At 39.0% G+C, this 20,173-nt stretch overlaps 1 protein-coding gene and 1 long non-coding RNA gene across 2 annotated transcripts in view; one reads left to right on the top strand and one right to left on the bottom strand.

The window, feature by feature from the left end:
- Window positions 1-7,745: 7,745 nt before the first annotated feature.
- Window positions 7,746-20,173, bottom strand: part of LOC121401532 — a 30,842-nt gene continuing 18,414 nt past the window's right edge. The window contains exon 3 of the long non-coding RNA XR_005966324.1: window positions 7,746-7,905. This is a non-coding gene — a long non-coding RNA (uncharacterized LOC121401532). The remainder of the gene's footprint in view (window positions 7,906-20,173) is intronic.
- Window positions 8,333-9,880, top strand: LOC108710600 (cholesterol 25-hydroxylase-like protein 1, member 2). The gene has a single exon (XM_018251717.2). It carries the CDS (start codon window positions 8,377-8,379, stop codon window positions 9,382-9,384), a length of 1,008 nt encoding a protein of 335 aa, XP_018107206.2. The 5' UTR covers window positions 8,333-8,376; the 3' UTR covers window positions 9,385-9,880.

Raw genomic sequence — 20,173 nt, 5'->3', positions numbered from 1 at the left:
TTGCATCCTATTCTGCGCATAAAGTCCACTAATATTGCAGTACAGTATTTGTCTGGTGGAGCAAGTTTTTGTTCAGCCTGCAGTGCCACATTTGGATTCAACTGTGTGTACAGCAGAGACATTTAGAAGTTTGTAAAGATATAAATGAAGTCTTGGCTAACAGTCATATGATTTCTGTTTTTCTCTTATATGTTTATTCTGCATTTAATTTTTGTGAAAAAATACAGAAAGATTGTATCTTACAGTATTTAAAACAAAAATAAAAAACTCTAATAAAAAGACAAATAAAAAATGAAGTCTTGGTTTCATTGTGTGGCTATCCCTTTAAATGAAAATAAATAATATTTTTAAAAACTGCATTGTTTATAATTAGGGGCCTGGAGGCACTTACACCGCTTCCAAATATAATCAGTTCTTGTACAATGCCATTAGACAGGATTAGTTACAATAACTACCACCTTAGTTCTCTTCACCATATGTTGCCAAAATTGTAGTTAATACAAAGGAATACATAATAATCAATATAATACATGTCTTATACCAATTTATGTATATAAACATATATAGGACATTCAATACATTTACACTACAGGGATAATTTATGAAAGGTTGCTATGGTGAGAAAACAAAATTATATGCTAAAACAAGTATTGAGACTTGTTTACATTTTGAAATGCAAACAATGCAAAAAATAATTAATGATACATTGGCAACATACTGTACAGTTTCATGAATTCTCACACTTTAGATTAATTATTAAAATGGGGTTTAGTACATCATACTGTCAAAAAATACACTGTGCGTGGCAATAAGCATAGACTAAACATGAGCTATCTACCAATACCTTGTGTTATCATTGTGTTAAATGTATATGTCACATAAAACTGATCTAATTAACATCTTGAGTGTGTCTGGTTCCTAGAGGATGGTGGTATCAAATGGCACTTGGATAGATTATCTGTTTGGATCAAGAACCATTTAACTTACTGTGAGAAAGAATTATACCATGCCTTCTTATTTAAGACCCTCCGACAGGCTTCCCCGATCAATATCTGGCCAAATTATCTGGCCAAAAGTCTGCCAGATGTTGCTCGGGCAAGTTTAAAAACCTTGTTGGATCAATGACCACTTCAGTTCGTTGATGAGGCCTTCTACCTGACCGTCCATATTATCCTCATTGTGAGCCAATCGTTGGGCCCTAGGGCCCACAATCAAATCAGCCTGATATCAACCATCTCGAGGTGGGCATATCGAGGAGAGATCTGCTTGTTTGGCAACCTCACCAAACGATCCAATCTCAGTGTATGGTCAGCCTTATGCATTAGCTCATTGATGCACATAAGAAGTGAGTGAGACTCCCACAGACTAACTAATCATAAAACATCCTTATATAGATAAAGGACAAACTGACTCATAGGAACAAACACAGATACAAACTGATTTATTCACATGATACAGTATATACACATGTAATTTGGTTGTAAGAGGGACCAAGCAAGTACTTGGTTTCCCACTTTACTTAAAAGTAAAAAATCTTTGGTATCCATGCTGATTTTAGGTCCGTGAATGGACGAGAGCATCTCTTCTACAATGGAAATGGCTGAAAAAAAGAATACATTTTACTTACTGAAATTTACATTTCCCTCAGTCCCTTTGGCAGCACCATGAGATATTTTGCCTTTAACCTGCTGGGTAGGACAATATACACAAAGAGTTAAACATCCCATAATTCCCGTAAAAATAAACACTCCCCCTCCTGGAAGTCAGTGTTATACAAAAGACTAACACATATAACTACAAAAAAAAAATTTAATGGGCGGGAAATTGCTGCCGAAGGGAATAAGGAAATGTAAATTTTGTTAAGTAAAATTTACTCTTTCCATCATGTCCACATTCGGCAGCACCATGAGAATTAGCAAGACTATAAAGGGCGGGTAACCAGTCAGATCACCTCGTGGATGATTCTTCTCCCAAATGTAGCTTCCTGAGAGGCTGAGATGTCCACCCTATAATGTTTAATGAAGGTATTAAAACTACTCCACGTGGCTGCTTTACATAATTCAGCTCTTGCTGCCCATGATGTGGACACACTCCTAGTTGAGTGAGCTTTGGAGTAATGAGATTTTTTCCTTGATGTATGTCATCTGGATGGTCTATTTAAGCCATCTTGCAATAGAAGTTTTTGAGGCCTTGAGCAGTGGCGGAACTACCGGGGGAGCAAGGGGTGCGATTGGAACAGGGGCCACACCCCCTCAGGGCCCCCCGGCAGCTTGCGCACCGCTTGAAGTCGCAGTACAGAGTGGGGTGACTGCCTATAATCTTTTGTTCTATTAATGAAAATTCTCAATGATCTTCTCACATCCAGAAACTGAAGCTTTTCAATCTCAGCATTTTCTTCCTGGGGTAGGGGGGGGAAGAAGGAAGAACAATTTATGGTAGTTTCAGATGTAATTTTTGGATGAAAAGAAAGAAGCATCCTTAAAGTGATACTGACACTAAAAAACTACTTTTAAAAATATGAATGTACATTAAAAGTTACCTATAGGTCACGTTGACCGTTTTTTGCTGAGAGGTTTGTTTTTGTAAGCAATTGTTTGTTTGAAGTTTATGAACCTGAGTTTAATTCTGGTGTCAGTATTTCTTTGATTACTTTATCCGGAAAAAGGGAAAGATAAGATTCCTTGACTGATAAGGCTTAAAGTTCTCCCAATCTTTTGGCAGAGGCAATTGCTACCGAAAAGAACACCTTAAAAGAGAGACATTTAAGGGAGCATTCTTCCAAGGGCTCAAAGGGACTTCACAAAATTTGTTCAAGACCAGATCTAAATCCCATGTAGGAACAGGTTTGGTGATTCTTGGTCGGATTTTAGATTTGTGCTTTAACAAGTCTTCTGAATAAAGGTATAGTCCAAAGAGATTTTCCCAACCAAGCAGACAAGGCAAAAATCTGAACCTTCAAGGTATTGACTGCCAGTCCTTTATCGAACCCTTCCTGTAAGAATTTCAAGATGACAATTGTTGAAGCTCTACTTTCATCGATGTGTTTTTCCATGCACCACTTATGAAAACAGTTCCAAATTCTGGAATAGATTTTACTAGTGGAAGGTTTTCAAGACTGAAACCTAAATTCAGAACCAATGCTAAGCACCCTGTTCTCGGCTCTTGCTTCTGCCTTTAACAGCCGCCTTTCACCTCGGGAGGAGCCCACGGCTAATCGTATGCCACCAGGTCTTAAATAAGAGAGGTGCCAAGCGAAGGGTTCTGAATGAGCAAAGGGACACAACGGTAAAGTAAAGTCTTTTGGGCAGAAGGTCACAGTACAAGGCGTAGACAGAAAGCATAGACAGATCAGGCCGGGTCGGAGCAGGCAGAGTACAAGTGGAGTCAGGCAGGCAAGGGTCAAATCTAAAAATCAATCAGAAGGGATTCGGATACAGAAGAGTCGGTTACCAGGCAGGGTTAGGATTTCAGAAGTCAGGATAATCAGATCACAGAATTCAGAATAGCAGAGGCACGCCGCATGCGCACTAGGGAACCGGCGCATTGGAGGAAGAAGACCGGCGTGGCGGCCATCCCTGCTGAGAGCATGGCGGGCATCCCCGCCGGCCCACTAGGCCACCAGGGTGAGTAGCCCTCACATTCAATTACCTCTTGGGACAGCCCTTGTTTCCCTAAAATGGAATGTCAAACTCCATGCTGCTAACTTCAGAGTGGCCAAGTACGGACAACTGACTTTGTCCTGGGTAAGAAGCCCTGGAGTCTGATGAAGAATCCAAAAGGTTTTCCTGGACTTCCTCATTAGAAGTGAAAAAAGCTTCTCTTAGGCCAGAATGTCGTAATTATTATTGTTTCTATCTGTTCTTCTCTAATCTTCCGGATAACTCTGTGGGAATCATAGGTATTGGGGGAAAAACATATACCAGAGGAAACTCCCATCTGAAGGACATTGCATCCAGGTAATCTGTCTGATCTAATCTGTTCATGGAGCAGAATATCTTTAGTTGTGAGTCCTCTTCTGAAGAACTTTCTGGTCTAAAGACCATTCCCCTGGAATAATTATTGTACTGTTGAGCTGATCTGCTAGAACATTGTCCTGACCTTGAATATGAATTGCCATAATTTGATGGACATTGTTCTCCACCCAGAATAGAATCTTGTTCACTTCCCTGAGAAGTAAAGGGGACCTTGCTCCCCCATGTTTGTGTATATAGGCCACTGTAGTGGTATTGTCTGAGAATACCTAGCAACAATGGAGAGTCAAGGGAGAGAGGGTCAAGAGTGAGTTTATTGTCATTTCATCCATTTACGTTTGTACAGTACACAGTGAAATGTTCCTCTAGGACCATGGTGCTACACACAACATAAGGTGGTCATGCACGGAGAGATCCGCTCGTTTGGCGATGTCGCCAAATGAGCGGATCTCTCTCCGATATGCCCACCTTGAGGTGGGCAATATCGGGCTGATCCGATCGTGGGCCCTAGGACCCAACGATTGGATCCTAATGAATGGGAACAGGTGGTCGGATTGCGGGCCGTATCAACGAACAGATGCGGCCGCGATCCGATGGGATTTTTAGTCCCATTCGATCGAGACCTGCCCGACTTTCGGCCAGATGTAGATCAGGGAAGCCTGTCAGGGGGCCCCATACACGGGCCAATAAGCTGCCGACTCGGCCTGTCGGCAGCTTTTATCGCCCGTGTATGGCCACCTATAGATGTACCAGATGACAAGAGACAAAAAGTGCAAGTGCAAAAATATGCAACTCCTGCAAGACAGGACATCATAATGCAGGGACAGGACAAGACAAAACTGTTGAAAAGACTGAATTGCCTTGGCTACTGCCCTGAGTTCTCTGAAATTGGATGACATTGTCGTTTCTGCTGGATTCCATTTTCCCTGAGCAACTCGTTCTGTAGTGGTCTCATATGGAAGAACCCTGAACTGGAGGTGATGAAACCTACCCTGAAGAAAAACAGCTATCCTGTGCCAAAAGTGAAGAGGAACATGACATAAGCATCTTTTAGATCTAAAGAGGCCATATAATCCCCTCAATCCACAATATTCTGAACTGATATTATGGTTTCCATTCTGAATTGGCCTGCACATTGGGTTCAGGTTGGTGCTGTTTAAATTTCCCACCACCCATAACTTTATTTGTGCACTGCGGCTGGGCTCTGTCTTTGTTGGAGGGTGGTGGTGAAACTTTTGGAGCCCACTCAGTTATCTCTGTAGTCAGATAAAGAGGCTCGGTTCAGGATCGGTGGAAAATTCCATTCTCAGCAGTAGGTCAGACTGGGGTTGAGAAGGGGCAGGTTCAGGTGGGTGCAGGTCGGAAAATTTCTGATCAAATCAAGAAAAGTATTTGAGCAAAGAAACCTCAAAAAGTTAAGCATGGTTTGCCTGGGTGGGTTTTTTTATACACATATTCTTTTCACTCAAACTTATGTTTTGATAAATCTGACCTAAGACTGCTTCAACCAAATCGAGTGATGCACACAGAGTGACTAATAGGTTTCTATACCTAAAGAACATCATTTTCACTTCCAAGAACACGACACAAACAGAGCAAACTATAACAGATATGCATATACTGTTGCCACCTTTTCTACAATTCTTTACCGGCTGGTGGGGGGCGGGAACACAAAGGGGTGGGCCGTGACATCAAAAGGGGCAGGGCCACGCCACGGACACTTCAAGAAGCAAAAGAAAAGTTAGGTTCCAGGGGATTGGGGGCAGGCTGAGGAGTCTTTTTAAGCATATTACAAATTTACCGGCAATGTACCGGTAAATTTGTAATACCGGCCCTGGCAGGTATTTTACTGGCTAGGCCGGTAAAATACCGACCGGGTGGCAACCCTAACTGTGTCACAGCAGACTGAACCATCATCCACATTGTGAAAGAAAACGATTTTGAAAACCAATGGTAATACTACCTGCTATTTAGCTCCAGTGTCGGACTGGGACTCCAGGTGCCCACCCAAAAACCTTAGACCAGGGGCCCACCCAAAAAGCCTTAGAGCAGGGGTCAACTCTCAGTGCTATTATTCTTCCTCTTCTCACATATAAACCTCTATTCTCCATCTCTTTTCTTTATATACTACAATCTATTATTTAATTTATTTAGTCTCTTTTTTTCTCATAGAAATAGGGAATGGCCATGAAATGGCTAAATTTTATCAGCATGAGGGCCCACTGACATCTAGGCCCACCGGGAGTTTCCCTGGTATCCCTGTGGACCAGTCCGACACTGTTTAGCCCCCCTGAACCAGCCATTTATGAACTTAAGGTGGACAGGGTTACATTTATGGAATGCGCACCTTACCAAAGGCCAGATGATACTGAAATTGTTGCCATACATGTATGACTCTTTTATTTCATATTCATTTTTCTTGTACGTATATATATTATTTTCAAAGGAAAAAAAATAATATTTTCTTAAATATGTTTTAGGAATTATAAAAGGGAGGCAGAGCATGATTTTCATTGTGAACAAAATGTATAAAAATAAGTCAGTTCCCTGCTGTGTTACTATGGATTCCTAAACAAGACAGACCTATTGCTTCCACCCCAGTGCTCAAAATGGCATTATCCGTTTGGGATCAAATCATACCTAAAACACCTTTAAAATCTCCACACTGCCCAGCTATGCCTGTGATTGGGAATCCCATTTTTGAACCAGGGCTACAAGATAGGGACTTTTGTTGGTGGAAATCGCATAATATGATATACGTCACCCACTTTCTTGGCTTGAAAGGCCTTAAGGACTGGTCTGTTATAGTTGAACAAAACAATCCCCCAAACTCAGAATGTTTTCGATATATACAAATACAGCATTTTCTTACCAAACTACTTAAAGGGTGTACTAATATTTTGACCTCTTCTATCTGGGAGCAAATGTGTGTTAAATTTCCTTGTAGTGGAGGAATTATATCCATTCTGTATAAAGAAATTTTAGATTCCTCGATTTCTTCCATTCCAACTTATTCTAAACTATGGGGAAAAGAAATGGGCATCACAATAGATGAATCTACATGGCAACAAACTTGGACCAATACGACTAAGATTTCAACAAATATTTTAGCTCAGGAAACATTATATAAAGTTATTTCTGGATGGTATATGGTTCCCACAAAGTTACATAAATTTTATCCTAATTCTAGCCCGCTCTGCTTTCGAAATTGTAGCATGGACGGCTCTATGTTACATATTTGGTGGCAATGTAGATTCTGGTCCAGGATATTTACGTTAATTGATTCGATTATGGGAATCAAACTTCGTAAAGATCCTCTGATGGTACTGCTTAATACAAATATTCCAATTTCAAACAAATATCATAGTAAACTTATACAATTTATCTTTACAGCAGCGAAACAGACCATTGCTACATCCTGGAAAAAGTGTTCAATTCCCATAATTATGTTCCGGCTCAAAATGAACTGGTTTATGATAAATGAGAGAATGTTGAGTGTTGCTGCAGATAAATATGATGTCTACACCAAAATCTGGACGCCTTGGATATTATATACCAGGTTATGATGCAAATGTCTGGCGAGAGCTTTATGGTTTATTTAATTGTTTTGGGTTTTTTTCTTTGTTTTTTTTTTCTGATTGCAAGATTGTAACAAGGGACAAGGTTAGATGGTATCGAAACCTACAAGATGGTACTTTGTGTAGTCATAGGCACTGAATTAGGAGCACTACTGTATCTTTATAGTAAACACGGAAACGGTTATTTAAGTTTTTTAGTTTAATTTTTTATTGATATGCAATTTCCAAAGTCAGAATGTTTTGATTTATGCTGTATAGTTGAGAGAAATTATGGACACTAAAGTTTTTTTTCTTGGCCCTCCGGGTACTTGAATGTGATGACATTGTCCTCCTCTGTGTAGGAGAATATTCATTTTCTGAAAATAGAAATATATGTAAAAACCGGATATGACGAAAGTTAATACTGTATTGTTATCTAATAAAAAAGTTTTAAAAGAAAGGATAAAATTAAAGAGCAGTTGCCTCAAATTTAAAAAAAAATAAAATAAAAAAAAATAAGTCAGTTGTATCTCTCCATCTGCTACTACATTCATGTTATTTCATCATTCTTAACCTATTACCCTAATGTATTATTATAAAACATAGAAAAAGTATTTTTATAAATGTGTTTAAATGGATATATTGTTTGCATTCACAGTTGTGAACATGAATGTGCAAGACTGTTACTTTCACGCTGTGCCCAGGAGACATTGTCATTTACTATCCCTTTAAAACAGTCACATTATACTCCTGGAGCCAGGCTGTGTTGTCAGGGAGCTGGAAAGGGTCTGAATTGTTTGGTTTTGAAAGCAGCTGAGAGGAGGGGGAGTCAGTTCAGCTTCATCCAAATGAATAATAAAAAGAAAGAGTCATTGCTTCCATCTCCCTGGAAGATTGCAGCTAAGGAGGTGCTGAAGATGGAATCCTTCTTTTGCTTGTCTCATATTTTGGCCATGGACTTCTCTAGAGAACCCTTGCTACAGCCATTGTGGGATTACTTCCGACTTAATTACACTGATACCTTGAGATCTCCTCTCTTCCCTGTGGTCCTCACTGTTTCATCTTACCTGATCTTCTGCATTCCTTACCTGGTGTTAAACCTCGTGGGCAGAAAGTGGCCTTGTATCCACAAGTACAAGATCCAGCAAGACAGAAACCCCACAGCAGAGATGATATTGCACTGTCTTGGAGTCACAGTGTATAACCATCTGTTCTTCATATTTCCAGCTGCTGTTGCACAATGGTATTGGAGACCTCCATGTCCCCTTCCAGAAGAGTCTCCAACCCTCATGGATATAATATCTGGTGTGACAGGAAGTCTTCTTCTATTTGATTTCCAATATTTTATATGGCATATGATTCATCATCGAAACAGGTGGTTATATAAGACATTTCATGCCATCCATCATGAGTACATGGCTCCCTTTTCCTTGGCCACCCAGTGTCTGGGAGGTTGGGAACTAGTTACTGTAGGTTTCTGGACTACATTAAACCCAATCATTTTCAGATGTCATATTCTCACTACTTGGGTTTTTATGGTATTCCATGTTTATGTTTCAGTAGAAGATCATTGTGGCTATGATTTTCCATGGTCCACATCTCACCTGGTACCTTTTGGGATTTATGGAGGCCCAGCAAAGCATGATGTACATCATCAAAAGCCCATGAGTAACTATGCCCCTCACTTTATGCACTGGGACAAAATCTTTGGTACCCATGCTGATTTTAGTTCAGTAAAGGGAATTCTGGAGCAGGCCACCCCTAATAAAACCTGCTGTGCAAGCAAACAAGAGGACAGCCTGTATGATGAGAGCATCACTCCTACAGCAAGAATGGCAGACGAAAGGAAAAGCTGAAGTAAACAAATATTCAACACGTCACAAAATGTTGTACATAAATGATGTTCAGATTACAGGGTCCCAGTGTTACTGTTTCATTATTATACTTTTAGGGTAAGGCCACACGAGGAGATTCGGGGAGATTCTCCTCGTGTGGACTAGCCCTTAAAGACTCTCAAAAGTTTTACTGAATAATCAAGACACTTAAAATGAATTCAGTGTCAAATGATCACTTTACTGACTATTTAAATTCCAGCTCCCACTATGCTGCAGCAATTCAACAGAATTTGGCAAACCTTCAAGCAACTTTACGTTCAATGCTTAGTTTGATTCACACCAAGGGTTTTGTGAGACACGAGTAGTTATACTTGTCACTTACTGGAATATTCACATTAAAAGGACCTTAAATTCTTAATATGCAAGGATTATTTAATAAGGGCAGTTGAAAATGACATAAGGGAAAGAAAGATATTAGTGTTTTACATTAAGTTGTAATAAACCGTTTATTTTTGTTCAAAAGTATTTTTTATTTGGTGCACCTAAATTATAGATGCCATATCACATGACATTTCAGTAAATAATGCAGTGGTGTCCTTACAGATCGTAGAGCAATGTAGAACAATGGAAACTTGTAAGTCACACCATACATGCACTTACAGTAGTGTCACTATCAAGCTCTTTATAAAAAGTGTGTTGCTGTAAATGTATCAGTAATATAAGGGATATATGAAATGCACAGTGCTTTGTTAGTATAAATGGAGGTATGGAAAACATTGGGTATATCTGAAAAGGTTTTAACAAAACATGCAGGAAGACATCTGCGATGTATAACTTGAGCTTGTAAATCATAAATGTTAGCTCTTTAGGGGAATGCAAGTTCAGTTCTCTGCATTATTTCAGATTTCCACTATCACAGCACATGAAAACTAATATAATAAAAATAATACATTAGCTTTGCATTGTAACAGTCATTCTAATGTACATGTATAATATTGGTAACAATGTATACATGCAAGAGACATTTTTGCTTTTGCTAATTATATAGCACAGTGCACTTACTGGTATTAAAATAAATATGAAATATACATATATATACTGTGCTTTACACAATACAGGTATTGGACCTATTATTTAGAATGTTTGGGACTTGGGGCTTTCTGGAATCTGGATAAAGGGTCTTTGCATAGTTTGGATCACATGCACTATGGTATAGTACACTGGCCCCAACCAGTGGCTCGCAAGCAACATGTTGCTCACTAACCGCTTGGATGCTGCTTCCAGTGGCCTCAAAGCAGGTGCTTATTTTTGAATTCCTGGCTTGGAGGCAAGTTTTGGTTGCATAAAAATCAGGTGTACTGCCAAACAGAGTCTCCTGCAGGCTGTCAGTCCACATAGGGGATACAAAATAGCCAATCACAAGCACTTATTTGGCACCCTCAGGGAAATTTTTCATGTCTGAGTTGCTTCCCAAATAATTCCTACATTTAAATGTGGCTCACGGGTAAAAAAAAAAAAAGGTTGGGGACCCCTGGTATAGTTAATGTTTCTATCATTAATAAAATGATGCCAGCTCTCAGTAGTGTAGAATCCTCAGCTTCACACACACACACCAGAAAGAGCTAAAATGAGAACTAAACCCTAAAATGAATATGGTTAAAACACCATATTTAATATACTGAACTTATTGCACCAGCCTAAAGTTTCAGCTTCTCAATAGCAGCAATGATCCAGGATTTCAAACTTGTCACAGGGGGTCACCATCTTGGAAAGGATCTGCAACACTCACATGCTCAGTGGGCTCTGAGCAGCTGTTGAGAAGTTAAGCTTAGGGGTCATCAGAAATTTACAAGCAGAACATCAGGTTTGTTTTGTAATATAAACAGATTCTGTAATATAAGGCAGATTATTAAATTTGAACTGGTTTCTGAGCTGACTTAGAAATTATCTGTATTAAGTACTACAGCCTTATATTATGATTTCTGTTCTGTATACAATATATTGTGAGTTGGTCCCTAAGATCAGTAATTAAACAGCAGCACAGATCATGTGCAGTGAAGAAAGCAGAAAAGAAGATGTGAAGCTACTGGGGCATCTTCAGAGACACAGATCTTTACTGCTAAAGGGCTGTGGTTGCCTGGGCTGGTAAAGAAGCCCAAAACATAATGTACAACATTTCTAGTCTACTTCTTTAGTTAGGCTTTAGTTCTCCTTCAAAAAGAGAAAGAGAGCACACAAGGGAAAACTCCTATAGTGTATCACCAATGGTATAGTTGCAAGGTTTTAAAATCCTTTTACCAATTAGCAGGGAATGTGAGTAATATGTATCAGATAAGGGTCCACCACAGTGCTCCCCCTATCACTTATATAATCACAGGCACAATGTTGAGACTCGGTGTTAGCAATGGATAAAAGTACAAGCAGGGCTGATCCTATCAAATGTGGGGCCCAATTGGGACCATGTTGGTGGGGCCCCTAGACAAAGTGTTGCTGGCTACTGACACACCAAGTATTTAGGAAAATAAGGGCATACAGGCACAAAATAGAAAGGAAAGTGGCAGACAAGGTAAGAGAGTGTGAGGGATGAAATAGGGGCACATAATAGGGGCACACAGGATAAGAGAGAGAGAGGGAGAAAATATGAGAGTGGACTGGGCCAATTAGTTTGGGGCAGGCTGGGCCGATTCAGCTTGGGAGCAGGCTTGGTTGTATTGGGGGCAGGCAGGGCCTATCAAGGTTGGAGGAAAGCTGGGCCTATGAGAGTTGGGGGCAGGCTAGACCTATGGAGTTGGGGGATAGGCTGGCTTATCAGAGTTGGGGGTGGGCTGGACCTATGGATTTGGGGATGGGCTGGACTCTCAAAGTTGGGGGCAGGCCAGGCAGCATCATGTGCTGAGGGAAATATTATCTGTGCTGCCCTGTGGTGCGGGGCCCCCAGAGGTGTGGGGCCTTATTGGGCCCAATTGGTCCAATAGGCCTAAGGCTGGCCCTGAGTACAAGCAGTAAAAATATCAAGGGAGAAGACGCTGACTGCTCCTGGTTTCCAACATGTTTGATGAGGCTCTGCCCCTCTTCATCAAGGAATAGGGGAACACTGTGGTGGACCCTTACCTGATACATATTACTCACATCCCCTGCTAATTGGTAAAAGGATTTTAAAACCTTGCAACTATACCATTGGTGATACACTATAGGAGTTTTCCCTTGTGGGCTCTCTTTCTCTTTTTGAAGGAGAACTAAAGCCTAACTAAAGAAGTAGACTTGAAATGTTGTACATTATGTGTTGGGCTTCTTTACCAGCCCAGGGCAACCACAACCCTTTAGCAGTAAAGATCTGTGTCTCCCCTACTAAGTAGTAACAGGGTTTTGAAACCTTGCAACTATACCATTGGTGATACACTATGGGAGTTTTCCCTTGTGTGCTCTCTTTTTCTTTTTTAAATGTTTCGTTCATTATTACCAAACTATAAGGATTCAGCACTACCTAATGACAATATTTCACTATATTACACAAGAAATGTTGGCCTGCTAGCACCATCATTAATTAAGTAAAATGTTATAGGCAGCTTTAAAAAGAAAAGTGCCTATTTTTGGCTGTTGTCGATATATAACAATGGCTGGACTACTTTACAAAACAAAGTTAATGATACGTGTACATTATTATTAATATTATTCTTTACTGATATGGTGCTGATATATAACAAAGCATTAACATTGGATACAAATTGCAGAATTACAAAAAGAATTTATGAGCACACAATCACTTATTTTTAATCCTCCTCAATATAGTTTGAAGGCTTAGCTCCCCTCCTTCTATAGGCTATTTTTAGGTCATTCAGCATGCCTGAGGGCTTATCCCGATACATTACTATTTTTAGCCCCTTCAGCAGAAATTTTGGACTTAGCCCCAGCCACAGCTTAATTGTATTTGTATGCGTATTATGATATTATGGTTGGGATCTATATAAAGCTCAGCTTAATGAACCTAAGCTTCTGTTTAACTATGGATGTGGTCAGGAAAATAGTTGACATGAAGGGAAAAAAACCCTGCTATATGCTTTGCATTTCATGTGTAATTTATATTTGGGCCACAACAGAAGTGGACAAATAAATAAACAAACCAACAGATTATAATATATTTTAATAGAATTATTATATAATAATAATAATCTTAAGAGCACTGACACACAGGGTAGTTCATCTCCAGGAGGGACATCTCCTCTCCCACATGCGATAAAGCACCTGACAATATCTGCCTCTTCACATTTGTTAGAATTGCCACATGTAAAACACATAAATGTGGGGATCTTGTCTGATAACTCAAAAATAACTCCTAGGCAGGTAGGGTTGACACCTGTCAAATTTTGTCAATACTGCCTGCCCAGATTATGAAAACTAGGCAGGACCTCCTGTGATTGCCACAGTGATCTGTTAATTCCCCAGCCCCATGATATCATCACCGACCTCTGTGATGTCAGTGCCATGCCCCGTGACATCATCAACCCGCCTGGAGTTAATGAAAGGTGGCAACCCTAGGGGCTAATGACCGTTTAGGGGCTGATTTTCAGCCTGTGTATTTCAGCAGGCTGATTTCAGTTCCCTTGTGGCATTAGCCTAAAAGTAACTAAAAACTTCTAACCAATGTGTGCCAACCCAAGCTAAATGTATGTAACAAAGACAAAGCTACAATTCCAGAACCATTGTATCTGTAATTTACAATGTGATTCAGGGGCGTAACTATAGAGGAAGCAGACCCTGCGGTTGCAGGGGGCCCAGGAGTGTAGGGGGCCCAGTGAGACCCTAATTAATTAGCAATTTTAATATATCTTGGTAAAATAGGCCAACTTATAAATATTTTGGGGCCCTAAATTGAATTTGCTATAGGGCCCAGTAACAACTAGTTACGCCACTGATGTGATTGTTTCTAATATGAGCAGGATACTCACTATCATCTGGATGAATTCTAGCTCCCATCTTTATACCTTTATATGTCGTTTTGAATTCCCACTGGCCCATCCCATTTGGTGGTTTTGTTAAAGGCAAGTAAACTGTTTAAAGTAAAAGCAAGAAAATGTGATACCTTTAATTTGGCTACCTTTTGCGACTTCAAGTCCTCATTTAATAACTTACTAAATAAGTCAATAAAAGGTATCACTTACTCTACATTTTCCTTTTTTGATCAATGGCTAACATGGTACCACACTCGGCTGCTATGTTAAACGTAATGCATGTGGAGCACCATGGTAAAGCTCAAGGCTGCAAAAGCTGACACAGCCTTTTTTGACAAGATGCTAGTGTTAAAGTTAGGTGTTTATGTTGCTGAGGCCCATGAAGCACAATAAAATGCTCTGTGTAGGCCCAATAATTCAATTTATGGAAAAGGATGAAACTTCAGCATCTCTCACCTGACCACATTAGTGGAGAGAAGAGAGGAGAGAAAGCTATCCCTTCTTCGTCACCTAAAGTACTAAGGACAATAGATAAGTCCCAAGGTAACGCAAATTTATATAGAAGTGACTTCTTTTCAAAACAAAGGGTAATAGTTATCCCCTACTAATATTAGTATATTGTGTTAAACACTTAAACCACTTCACTCCTTTAGCGTTCCTTGCTCCCACCAAATAAATTATTATCTACAAATATTAAGAGCCAGTGTAATTAAATAATTAACCTCTGTTGAGGCTTCAATTAATTAAGTGTACCAAAAATTATTAAAGTGACTCTGTGCTGGATTGATACTTAATTCATAAAAAGAAATAAAAGAAATAATTATGTATAATTGATTAATAATTCATAATCAGTGCTTATTGCAGTTTAGTAATAGGAAAGGTGGTTAATAGTTAAAAAAAATTAATTACTAGAGTGCTGCAGTGCAAAAAAATTGGATTATCAATTTCATCCAATTAAAAAATGATCCAAATGCTAGTCGAGAGATGACAACAACCTTTGCAGTATTTAAGGTGTTTGCTGCACAATTCGATAGCAAACTAAACCCACCCAATAAGAAAACCCCCTCCCTGCTTCCCCCACACATAATTCATTACCACTGAAAGTGTCCCGAATACATTGCTCACATATAGATGCAATGGGGTATAAACTCTCAATACCTTCCTGCCCCTGTCATACTGTTCTGCGCTGTCATTGCTTGATATGAAAGTTACGTTACGTTAAGTTTTTGTACAATTTACATAAATTGCATAAGTTTAAAGGGACCAAAGATCTTGCTGTTGTGTTCAATAACTAGTCAGTATTAGTTCATATAAATAGTAAAAATAATTAAAGGGATTCTGTCAAAAGAAAACATGTTTTGACTATAAGGGTTCTCAATTACGTAATAGCACTCCTCTAGCAGAATAATAATTTGAAACCATTTTTCAAAAGAGCAAACAGATTTTTTTATATTTAATTTCGAAATCTGACATGGGGCTAGACATGTTGTTAGTTTCCCAAGTGCCTTCGGCCGTGTGACTTTTGCTCTAATACACTTAATTCACTCTTTACTGCTTCACTGCAAGTTGAAATATCACCTTCCTCCCTTCTTCCCCCCTTTTCGTTGCTTGATATGTTATCTACATAAGCTTCTATGTAAATTCCATCAATTTTTAAGCAAGTCACAGAGGTTTCTTACAAAGCTGCATAAATCCTTTTACCTTTGCATTACACAGCTGGGCCCTTCGTATCAAAATTTGACCAGGCTGGGGAAAACAGTCGCCCATGCTTGTATTATGACAAGCTAGTTATTTTTATTAGCAGAGATGCTACCATTTTGCTAAAACTCTGAAAATTAATAAGTTAAACTTTCCCCATATTCCAAGTGGTAGCTCTGCCAATATTGAATGAAAACATGTGTATAAGTGCATGTAGACAGTGTCGGACTGGCCCACCGGGATACCAGGAAAACTCCCGGTGGGCCAGGTGTCATTGGGCCCTCTTTCTTCTAATCTTTTGGCCTATTTCATGGTCATTCCCCATTTATTCATGGGAAAAAATAGGCTTAATAATCGAAGAATAGAGTATAGTAATTAGAGATAAAAGAATAGGAGAATAAAGAGGTTGAGTGAGGAGAAGAGGAATAATAGCTTGGAAAGTGGGCCCACGGTCTAAGGTTTTCTGGTGGGCCCTTAGCATCCCAGTCCGACACTGCATATAGATGCAAATGTGGTCACAAAGCACATGTTTGCTTTGTTTATGTATTTTACAATTAATTCCTGCTTTAAAATGCTTTTTCAAAAGCATCTTTCTGTGTCTCTTACAAGCTGTCTTTATAGGAAGATTACAACTGCCTATTTTTTTTCAGTTAACACATAAGTTTGTACTCATTATCTAATTACTGATCACAACTAAAAAAATCAAAACCTAAGTTTACAAATAATGGTTAAAAACATTATTAAAAATTAATTTGCTTCTCAATGTAATTGTACACACAGGATTCCAATACTCTTCTTTAAAAAAAAATGGCATAAATGATGTTCGAATGTCTCTAATATTAATTATGAATTAAATCTGAGAGGTAATAGTAAGGGAAAAAGATAGAGACCATATATAACATATATAACATATAAAAAGTATTCTCAAAAGACTCTATACAAACACAAGTGGCCAAGTGAAACTGAATAGTAATAGGGATGTGGCCAAAACCATTATTCTCCTATCACCCTAGATTCATAATTCATCTTATTTACACTTATTACATTCTGTAGCTATGTGAAGAAGAGGCACAATTCAAGTCCTAAAAAACAGGTATATGGGAAGAAAGGTTCCCAAAGTTGTCACAAATGCATAGAGCATAAAAGTAAATGTTTCATTAATTTTTATGTGGCTGAATTAAATTTAATTTTACCTTGGCAAATGATGAAAGATGACAATTATGTCTCTCTCACAAAAATACATTAAAATGAGCAATCACATACTAAAATAGGATTGTGCTACCAAAAACAAAGTTTTCTGTATAAGAGATCTATACCTGTACTTAGTTCTGATCTACTACTTTCAGGGAATTCTCTTACTGCCAGGCCAGCATTCTTTACTCACCTCCTGATCACTTTACTGCTACGTCTAATTGCTGAAATGATATTTCCGGGAAGCATGGATTATGTATGTTGGCAATGTCCCAAAAATAGTGGATAAATGTTGCACATGAAATTGCACTGCATTCTGTGGCCTGGCACACTCTGTAAATATCCCTTCAACATAAAAACCTTATCTACTGTACATATTAGCTTCCTATACATGCACATTAATCCATTGGCATGATATTATATAATTACATTTGATAAATATATTTGTACTGCAGAGAAAACACTGTACCCATATAAAAAAAAACTGTCTTTGGGTCACTTGAGTTCATAGTTCGTTAGGAATATTAGACTGGCTTAAAACTTTAACTGTACAACTGTAAACATTTCAATTAACTACAAATATATAAAAGAAAGTGGGTCAGTTTAGTTGCCAAGAAAATCCCAATGAAAGAGCCTCTGTGGCACACAGAGCAGCCCTTTAATCTTCCATTCTCTCTTTTGGGCTCATTGAAGCATGGGGAAAGTTACAGACCAGGCTATGAAAAAGAAAGACAAAGGAGCCCAGCAAAAGCAACCCAGCTAATATATTAATTATTAATATGCCCCTCTCTAAAATAACATCAGTGTTTCTTTGCATGTAAAAGAATCAAAAATGCAATGTAATTTTTACTATATTTGTGTCAAATGGGTTAAAAATTTCTTTGTAGCATTTAAAGGAGAGCTAAAACTTAGCAAAAAAGGTGGTTGAACATTCTACACACAGGGGCAGATGTATGAAAGTGTTAAATTAGAACTCATTAAACACCAAAGAAGAAAGGGGCAGAGGACACAAAGTATTTTGATCACTCACCACGTAGAACAGGTGGTCCAGGTGCACCAGCCCCAGACCCTCAGCTTCGGTAGAGGATAAACCAGCAGCATACAAAGAAGAGGTATCGGGCACTCCGAAAGATTCCACAAGGACTGCCAAAATCAAAGTTAAAAATATAATATTTACTGTAGATTCATAAAAAAGGAACAACATGGAGATATTGTTCCTTTTTTTAACGAATCTACAGTAAATATTATATTTTTAACTTTGATTTTGGCGGCCCTTCTTTGTATGCTATTAAATTACAACTCAACACAGAAAACTCGCTCGCTTTCTATTAATTCCTTTGGGAATTTTAAAGGCACATTTATCAATGGGTTAAAGCTATAGTTCACAATTTGGTAAATACTCTTCTAAAAATCCCTTAGAAATGAATTGAAAGTGGGTGTGTTCTCTGTAGTGAACTCTAATTTGCACCCTTTAATAAATCTGCCCTGTAGTGTTTGGGGCTTCATATCCACTGCAAAAAAATTAAAATGCTTTGGAACTAATGTGTTTTGAATACACTAAGTACTACTCAAATAGTAAGGTCTTGGATACAGTGTACTTACAAAATACAAAATGGCCATTAAATTTAATAAATAAAAGAGACATTTTTTTTTTCTTTTGCATAAAACAGGTCACTGGTGAGTCCTGTTAGAGCAGATTGTAAGGGGTTACACAAACCATGATCAGAAAGAAATGGGGCAGTTGAAAATACACCAATCCTTGACTAGTTACAGATAAAGAGAAAAAAGAAGGAATGGAGATTGACAAAAATAAGAGTGCAGTGAACACAAAAGAAGCCTAATAAGGACTGTGTGTGGTAATATGCAAGATGACACCAGTCTGAGAGTTGTTTTTTTTTTAAACAATGGGCCGCTGGGAGGGCAATAAAACCAGTCTGGGGGTTTTTGGTTAGTAAACAGTGGGATGGCTGCTGCAAAAGGTAGTGAAACCAGGCTGGGCATTTCTTTTTTTTTTGTTTAAGAACAATAGGTTGCTAGAGAGTTGGGAAAAATCTGGGGATGGGACTAGGATAACAAGGGTACTTAGAATGGCAGTACACAAAGAGTCATCTTAACTAACATGAAATTTTTCTCTCACCCTCCCTCCCTAATTTTTTTCTAGTTTTATTAAATTAGTACAAGTGTTAAAAACTGATAATCTGTGTAGAGTGGCAGCAATGCTGGTCCTATATGCAGGGGAGTTTCAGGGGCTGCTGCCACCTGAGGCAGCTGTCCTGATGCATTCCCGTTCAGCTCTTTTAACTTCTAGCGCCTGAGCAGTTCGAGGGGGGGCCGCATTGCTAGTGCATAGGGTTGCCAACTTTTCTGGAAAAAAATACCGGCCTTCCTATATAATTATCTTTTTTTCCTATTAATAACATTGGGATCAACTACTGACCAGGTGGCAACCCTATCTGTGCAGTGAGCGCTATTGTGCTTGCAGCACTAGCAGAGCTGAATTTCTGTTTTAAAAAATGGAAATTTGGCTCTTAAAGTTACCAGAGGCAGCTTTTTACCGCCGCTGGTAACTGTCCAAACCGTGCTGCCTGAGGCAAGGTTATCATGGCAGGAGCAGCCCTGCCTATATGGTGGTTGGCAATCCCTGGAACTGTGTGTGGCAACCACTCGGAATCCACCTGACACTGATTTATGCTTTCAGGCCTCGGGGGGAAAACAGGTATAGCCCATTTTAATGGCAACCACTGAGTCTGAGGGGCTCACTGACACTAGTTTTGCTTCCAGATCAGGGAGTTTCCCTACAGGAGAAGCCCATACATGTGTACTATGACAACTGATGTTGGGCATGCCCATTTGAAATGGTGCAAATAGGGTTGCCACCTTTTCTGGAAAAAAATAATGGCCTTCCTCTCTCTCTCTCTCTCCCTCTCTCTATTTTTTTTTCCTATTAATAACATTGGTAACATTGGGATCAT

This window comes from Xenopus laevis, chromosome 3L (assembly GCF_017654675.1).
Source record: "Xenopus laevis strain J_2021 chromosome 3L, Xenopus_laevis_v10.1, whole genome shotgun sequence".
In the NCBI taxonomy this organism is placed as follows: Eukaryota; Metazoa; Chordata; class Amphibia; order Anura; family Pipidae; genus Xenopus; species Xenopus laevis.
This window is presented reverse-complemented; position numbering and strand designations above follow the sequence as displayed.

Excerpts from the sequence above, each read along its gene's own strand:
- LOC108710600 (XM_018251717.2), top strand. The coding sequence starts at position 8,377 with ATGAATAATAAAAAGAAAGAGTCATTGCTTCCATCTCCCTGGAAGATT.